The sequence below is a fragment of the Otolemur garnettii genome, unplaced genomic scaffold, assembly GCF_000181295.1.
Source record: "Otolemur garnettii isolate 467f Iridium unplaced genomic scaffold, OtoGar3 scaffold00053, whole genome shotgun sequence".
Taxonomy (NCBI): domain Eukaryota; kingdom Metazoa; phylum Chordata; class Mammalia; order Primates; family Galagidae; genus Otolemur; species Otolemur garnettii.
In genome coordinates this window covers 6,655,979-6,664,203 of record NW_003852448.1, presented here as the reverse complement: position 1 = coordinate 6,664,203, position 8,225 = coordinate 6,655,979, and the positions used below count along the sequence as shown (strand labels likewise).

At 39.1% G+C, this 8,225-nt stretch overlaps 1 protein-coding gene across 6 annotated transcripts in view; it reads right to left on the bottom strand.

Annotated features, from left to right (window-relative positions):
• Positions 1–7,462, bottom strand: part of KMT2C (lysine methyltransferase 2C) — a 218,552-nt gene extending 211,090 nt beyond the window's left edge. For all 6 annotated transcript variants that reach the window (XM_023514453.1, XM_023514454.1, XM_023514457.1 and 3 more), the window contains exon 1: positions 7,331–7,462. In XM_023514453.1, coding sequence (XP_023370221.1) covers positions 7,331–7,376 — 46 coding nt within the window. In that variant the 5' untranslated portion in view covers positions 7,377–7,462. The remainder of the gene's footprint in view (positions 1–7,330) is intronic.
• Between the last annotated feature and the right edge of the window lie 763 nt (positions 7,463–8,225).

Below are 8,225 nucleotides of genomic sequence, written 5' to 3'. Positions count from 1 at the left end.
AAAAAAAAAAAAAAAAAAAATTTAGTGGCCTCTTACAAAATTAAGCATACTCTTACCATATAATCCAGCAATCATGTTGGTTTGTATTTGCCCAAATAGACTAAAAATTTATGAATACACAAAAATTTACACATAATTTTTTTTCTTTTAAAAAATTTTCCCTTTTGGCTCAGCGCCTATAGCTCAGCAGCTAGGGTGCCAGTGGGCCTGCCTAATAATAATGACAACTACAACCAAAAATAGCCAGGCGTTGTGTATAGTCCCAGCTACTTGGGAGGCTGAGGCAGGAGAATCACTTACACCAGAGAGTTTGAGGTTGCTGTGAGCTGTGAAGCAACAGCACTTTGCCAAGGGTGACATAGTAAAACTCTGTCTCACAGAAAAAAAAAAAAAAAAAAAATTTCCCTTTTGTAAGGGTAAGCATACAGATGTTCATAGCAGCTTTACTCATAAATGCCAACACTTGGAAGCAATCAAGATGTCCTTCCAGGTAAATGTGTACATAAATTGTGATACATCTAGGCCATGGAATATTATTTATCATTAAGAAGAAATGATCTATCAAAACATTTTTAAAAATGGATGAAATGTAAACGTACATTAAGTGATAGAAGCCAGTCTAAAAAGGTTATACTGCATGACCCCAACTATTGACATTCTAGGGAAGGCAAAACTATGAAAATAGTAAAAATAGTAAAAAGAATAATGGTTGGCTCAGCACCCGTAGCTCCATGCTTAGGGCACCAGCCACATACACCAGGGCAAGTGAGTTTGAACCTGGCCCAGGTCTGCTAAACAACAGTGACAACTGTTGCAAAAAAACAGCTGGGCATTGTGGCAAACACCTGTAGTACCAGCTACTTGGGAGGCTGAGGTAAGAGAATCACTTAAGCCCAAGAGTTTCAGGTTGCTGTGAACTGTGTGTGTCTCACAGTTTGAGACTCTTGTCTCAAAAAGAAAAGAAAAGAGAAAGAATGATGATTAACCAGGATTAAGGTGGAAGAAGGGATGAAAAGGTGGAGCACAGAGGATTTTTTAGGGTAGTAAAAGGCAATTCTATATGATACTCTAATAGTAGAAACATGTCACTATACATTTGTCTAAGCCCACAGAATGTACACCAAGAATGAATTCTCATGTAGGAAACCATGGACTTTGGATGATAATGGATAACAATTTTAACAAATGTACCACTCTAGTACTGCATGTTGATAATGAAGAAGGACCATGCATGTATAGGGGGTAGGGGATATGTGGGAAATTTCTATACTTTCCCTGCAATTTTGGTGCGAACTTAAGGGCCCTAAAATAATATCCTAAAGTAACAATAAAATGATAGTAAATACATAAACCAATAATACAGTCATCTATCATCATCAAACATTATTACTGTGTATATGTGCTATACTTTCAAACAACTGGCAATACATTAGGTTTGTTCCACCAGCATCACCACAAACTCACAAGTAATAATATGCTGTGCTGCACAGCGCTACCAAGCCACAATAGCTATAATGCCACTAGGCAATAGGAATTTTTCAGCTCCATAATAATCTTATGAGACTACTGTCATATATGCAGGCTTTGTTGATGGGAACCCCATTAGGCCTGAACTAGCATTTGACTAAAGTGGACTTGTATAACTAATTCTCAACAGAAACAATAAGATATACATCCCTAGAGCCTAGATTTTTTTTTTGTCTCTAGTACTATTCTCCATGAAAGAAAAAACTAGATGTCCTTAGAGAGTAGCTGTTTTCATATCCTGGGTAGGGAGAATTAAAGATTAGTGTGTACAGTATCACTACCAAGGAGCAATGAGCTCTGAAAAGTTTTGATATGATACTAAAAATGACTTAGAAATCAGCTGACAAGGGCCTCCCCTGAGCCAAACTATGACAACTTGAACACTAAGAAGAAATTTTTAATTATAACTGAATTATAATTAACTAATTCTATTTAATTAAAGCAAGTTTGCAAAGCCCTGATTATATGATTCTCAAAAAAATGGGGTTTCTCTTCTCTTCCAATAAGTAGCATTTCATTCTAGTTCATTTTATTCATATAAAAAAAAAATACACAGACACTGGCAACAGACAGCCTCTGCCTCAAAAAAAAAAAAAAAAAAAGACAGGTTTTCTTACTATAAAATATTAACAAACTGGTCCATGGAACTTACTACTTTCTCAACAGATTATTGATTCCCACCACCTCATCACAAGAGGACACTCAGTTTAATTCTCCAACATTACTAAAACTCATTAAATAAGTGTGTGAAGGAACAGGATTTACAAGAATAAGAGAAACTTTCTTTTTTTTTTTTTTTTTTTTTTTTTTAAGACAGAGCCTCAAGCTGTCCCCCTGGGCAGAGTGCCATGGCATTACAGCTCACAGCAACCTCCAACTCCTGGGCTCAAGCGAGTCTCCTGCCTCTGCCTCCCAAGTAGCTGGGACCACAGATGCCCGCCACAACGCCCGGCTATTTTTGGGTTGCAGCCATCATTGTTGTTTGGCGGGTCCAGGCTGGGGATTCGAACCCGCCACCTTAGGTGTACGTGGCTGGCGCCTTAGCCGGTTGAGCTATAGGCGCCGAGCCAGAAACTTTCAATAAACTCTAGTGTCTTAACATATGTTAAAATCTGACAGTAAACTCAACTTTGATTTTTAGGTTGACAGGAAATTTAAGAACTCTTTGCTTGGGTTTATTCACAGGTTGGTAGTTTTAACAGTTATTCTTTGTCCTGTCTTTCACTGTTCTCCTTGCCCTACGTTTACTATGTTCACTACAAGAACTAGATAATGGCCCTTCCAAGGACGAAGACAGAACCAAGACTAATATACTCGGCCTTACTTAACTTTAATATAAAAGGCTGGGTAAAGGCTTGGCGCCTGTGGCTCAAGCGGCTAAGGCGCCAGCCAAGTACACCTGAGCTGACAGGTTCGAATCCAGCCTGGCCCACCAAACAACAATGATGGCTGCAACCAAAAAACAGCCGGGTGTTGTGGCAGGCACCTGTAATCCCAGCTACTTGGGAGGTGGAAGCGGAGACTCACTTAAGCCCAGGAGTTGGAGGTTGCTGTGAGCTGTGATGCCATAACACTCTACCAAGGGCAACAACTTGAGGCCCTGTCTCCAAAAAAAAGGCCTGGGTTAAAAAAAAAAAAAAATTATCTTTCTGCTCCTATTAAAACACTTCTCTAGCTGGATGCATTGGCTCATACCTATAATCCTAGCACTCTGGGAGGCCAAGGCAAGGGTTTGCCTAAGCTCAGGAGTTCAAGACCAGCCTGAGCAAGAGCAAGACCTGTCTCTAAAAATAGCCAGGTGTTGTGGCAGGCACCTGTATAGTCTCAGCTACTTCGGAGGCTGAGGCAAGAGAATCACTTAAGCCCAAGAGTTTGAGGTTACTGTGAGCTGTGACACCATGGCACTCTATCAAGGGGGGAAAAGTCAGACTCTTGAGTTAAAAAAAAACACAAAACACTTCTCTAAATGTATTTGTCTTGACCTCTCATAGGTGATAGTAACAGTGCTTCAGTTAGTGAACTGAATGCCAACTATGTGCTTAAAGTATTCTGGGCACTGGGGATACAAATGAGTGAACAAACCAACCCTCTGACCTCATGAACCTTACATTCTAGTACGGAAGATAAATAATAAAAAGCGTGGATTATAAAGTCCCATTTATTAAATACTGGGACGAGAAAGAAAGCAGGATAAGACTTGTTGCTTTCTAGACAAATTTGTCAGGAAAGGTACCTCTTAGAAGATGGAAAATAAGAAGAGACTTGTCTGAAGTAAGAGAATAAGCTATATGAGTATCTGGGAGAAAATTGTTCCAAGCAAAGAACACAAAAAGTACAAATGCCTGAGAAAGGAGTAAGTGAGCAAGGGAAGAACGGAAGATGGCATTAGGCAGGTAGCCACAGTCTGACCAGTAGGGACTGAAGAACACACAGACATTGGATTTTATTCCAAGAATAACTAGATTCTCCGTATCAGTTGTTCTCAACCTTCCTAATGTCTAATATGTTTTCATTATTATAAAGGGGTCACAACCCACAGGTTGAGAACTGCTGCTCTATATGGTGGAAGCAGGGAAGTAAATAAAAGGCTCTTATTTTGAGTTTAAAAGAATTAAGGAAATAATGTGGAGACTAAGACTACAAGAGAATGAAAGGAAAAGCAGGAAGACCAGTTAAGAAGCTATTGCAGTAGGCCAGAGGAGAAACAGTGGTAGCAAGTTCTAGAATGATGGCAGAAGAGGAGGCAAAAGTAGCTAAATTCAGAATAAACTGTGAAGGTAAAGCCCAAAGGTCTCTCCAGTGAGAGGGATCCTAAGAAAGTGAAATGAATAAGATCCACGTTTTTAGCCTGAAAAATATATGGTAGCATTTACTGAGGTAGAAACACTAGAAAAGAAGGTTTCAGGTTAACAGTAACAGTAACAGAGAGGACAGATGAAGTTTGAGATCCAAAAAGACATGTTAAGAAAAAAGCTGGAGGCTCAGTGCCTATGGCTAAAGCGGCTAAGGCGCCTGCCACATACACCAGAGCTGGCGGGTTCGAATCCAGCCCGGGCCTGCCAAACAACAATGACAACGACAACCAAAAAATAGTTGGGCATTGTGGCCGGCACCTGTAGTCCCAGCTACTTGGGAGGCTGAGGCAAGAGAAGCGCTTAAGCCCAGGAGTTGGAGGTTGCTGTGATCTGCAACGCCACAACACTCTACCAAGGGTGACAGCTTGAGGCTCTGTCTCAGAAAAAAAAAAAGAGAGAGAGAGAGAGAAAGAACAATGCAGTAAATTTAAAGGGGGTGGTATGGTTTTCTGGAAGTCAAGTTTAAACAGAAAAAAGGTTGATTCCTGGTAGTATTGGTTGTATTAAATAATATTGAATAATTAAAGAGAGACTAAAAGCTGGATTTGTCAATAAGACATCACTGGTGATACTAACAAGAATGATTTTAGCAGAATGAGGAGAAAGCCTGACTAGAGTGGGTTCATGAGAAGATGGTCAAAAATAAGTAGCAATCCTAAGTATAAACAACTCTTTCAAGAATTTCTGCTACAAAAATAAACAAAGAAGTATACAGAAGTAGAGGTATATGTCTGATTAGAGAGCTTATTTGTATTTCAGAGAGGTGATTCTCCAGAACATGTGCATGCTAATGCAAAGAATGGAGACTTGCCTCAGGAAAATGTCATGATGCAGGGAGGGAAACTAGGCCCAAAGTCCGTAACAGGAGAAAGGGAACAGAATGTAGGACACAAGCAGAGGAGATGGCTTTATAGAGAAACAGGGACCCCTCATTGTACCAGGAGGAAGACAGACTATGTGTATAGAGAAGCAAGCAGGAAAGTAGATTCAATGGTGGGGGAATATGGAACCACTCTTCTAATTGCTACTATTTATTCTTTTTTCAGTGAAATAAAGCAAGTTCATCAGCTGATGAGACTGAAAAATGAAAGGAGGTGCAAGAAGTTTGGGCCCAGCACAGTGGCTCACACCTGTAATCCTAGCACTGTGGGAGGCCACGGCTGGTGGATTGCTTGAGCTCAGGAGTTAGAGAACAGCCTGAGCAAGAGTGAGACCCCATCTCTAAAAATTGCCAGGCGCTGGGCTGGTCGCCTACAATCCCAGCTACTTGGGAGGCTGAGCAAGAGAATCCCCTAAGCCCAGGAATTTGAGGTTGCTGTGAGCTATGACGCCACAGCGCTCTACCAAAAGTGACAAAGTGATACTTTGTCTCAAAAAAAAAAAAAAAAAAGATGTTTAGAAGAATTTTAGAATTGTAAACCTCCACACTTCATTCTGACTCTTTAACTAATTAGATCCTCTTGGAAAGAAAGAAACTGTAGGATATTTGAAAGCTTTTAAAGAATTACAGCTATATAACAATGCATGGGACAATCAAACATTTTTTAAAAATTATACATTAAAAGATACAACAATTTTTAACTTTTGCTAAAAACTGTACAATATTTGGGGCAGCGCCTGTGGTTCAGTGGGTAGGGCGCTGGCCCCATATACTGAGGGTGGCAGGTTCGAACAGCCCCTGCCAAACTGCAACAAAAAATAGCCAGGCCTTGTGGCGGGCGCCTCTATTCCCAGCTACTCGGGTGGCTGAGGCAAGAGAATTGCCTAAGCCCAGGAGTTGGAGGTTGCTGTTAGCTGTGACACCACAGCACTCTACCAAGGGTGAGAAAGTGAGACTCTGTCTGTAACAAAAGTAAATGAATAAATATTAAAAAAAAAAAGATGATATTCAACTTCAGAGAGAAAGCCCATCACTACGTCTGAACTCTATCCAACAACTGTTCAAAACACCACCAGTGAGAGATAACCTCTTGCAGATATCCTCTAAATACATTAAGAAATCAATTCCTTTGATAACTTAATAAATCATGGAACTTCTAAAAATTCTGGAAACTACTTTGGGCAACCTATTCCAGCTATCTTTTGCAGATACACAATACATATTAGTCTATTTAAGGTCCTGAAAGTTCAGTAGACCAGAAACTATTTGTTCTAATTAACCCACCATTTCACTATATTCTTCACTAGTGGAACTTATTTTTTCCCAGCACACACATTAACAAAATAAGCCTATGCCACACATGGTAGCTCGCACCTATAATCATAGCATTCTGAGAAGTGGACTGCTTCAGTGCAAGAGTTCAAGACCAATCTGAGCAACAGCAAGACCCCCAACTCAACTAAAAGTATAAAGAAAAAGAAAAAGGAAAAGAAAAAGAAAGCCAGCCATTATAGTGGCTCCTAAAGTCCAGCTACTCAAGGAGGCTGAGGCAAGAGGATTGCTTTAGCCTAGGAGTTTGAGGTTTCTATGAGGTATGACACTGGAACTCTAACCAACCCAATTGAATGAGACACTGTCTCCAAAAAAAAAAAAAGCTTCTAAGCAAGAAATATGAGGGCTGTGCAGAAATTATCCAGCCATATAATATGAAAAAGAGGGATATACATAACTGGATACTTTCTAGATACCCCACGATCATATACTACAAGCCCTATACGTACTAATGGCCTGGAATTACTGTTTCTCTCAGTTTTAATTTTGCTTTGATAAAAAAATCTCTCTCCCAACACAGAACAATTTCTACTGAATCAGAGCTTAAGAAAGAAAAGAAAGATCCAAGCAATCAATTTTTTTACTTTGCCATTTGTTATTAAACTATTTAAACAGATGGACATTTTAGAGTTCAGTATAAAGGCAGTCACTAAAATGTCATACAGATGTTAAGTACAGTACACAGACAAGTGCAAAGTAATATGTACATTTTTAAAATTCTTACTAGTTTTGATACCTGTTTCCACAATATTTTCTGTTTCTGTTGTCTCCAGCCCATCCATGCTGTCCTCATCTTCCACTGCCGTTTTTCCTCTACTTCGAGGCCTACAAAGAAATAAACACACATGCTTTTAATAATTTGGGAACATTTTTCAGCATTTTACCATATCAAATAGTAAATATCAGACTTTACTGTCGTTTTCTCCCTTAAGTCCACCCCTTTCTTAAATGTGGACATAACCTAAATTTGAGGACAAACCCAGATTATATTTGTGTCCTCATACCCTATCCTTAAGTCATTCTGGGGTTTGTCCCTCTTAATTAATTGACCTTCTCATGACTCCCTCTGTCTACAGTAGTGGCTTTTAACCAACTCCTGGGTTCTTTTCAAGGTTCACACACCACGGTTTTACCTCTACACTTAATGAAGTTGCTGAATGATATGCAAACATATTCATTTTTAAAAGGTTCACACAAGGGATAGTGATACAGATGGGCTTAAAAAGAAATAAGAATTCTAAAAATAAAACATGATTTAATCATGCCTACTACACAAGTATGATGGATTTAATTTACAAATACTTTAGAAAAGTAAAACAAAGGTAAAAGTCATGGTAAGGTGAGATTCTTTGAATCAAACTAATGCTTTTAAATTTTTTGACATATCCTAAATAAGAGACAGAAATGAGTGGGAAAAAACCCACAAAAACCCATAAGGGAAAAAATGATATAAATTAAAATCTTAGAAATTGTTATTAGAAATGATCAAAGTCTAAATGGTTTATAATGGAATTATTATAAGCTATCAAAGTCATCTACTGGCCAGAAGAAAAAAATTTTAAAGAAACAGATGAATCAGGCGGCACCTGTGGCTCAAAGAGTAGGGCGCTTGCCCCATATACCAGAGATGG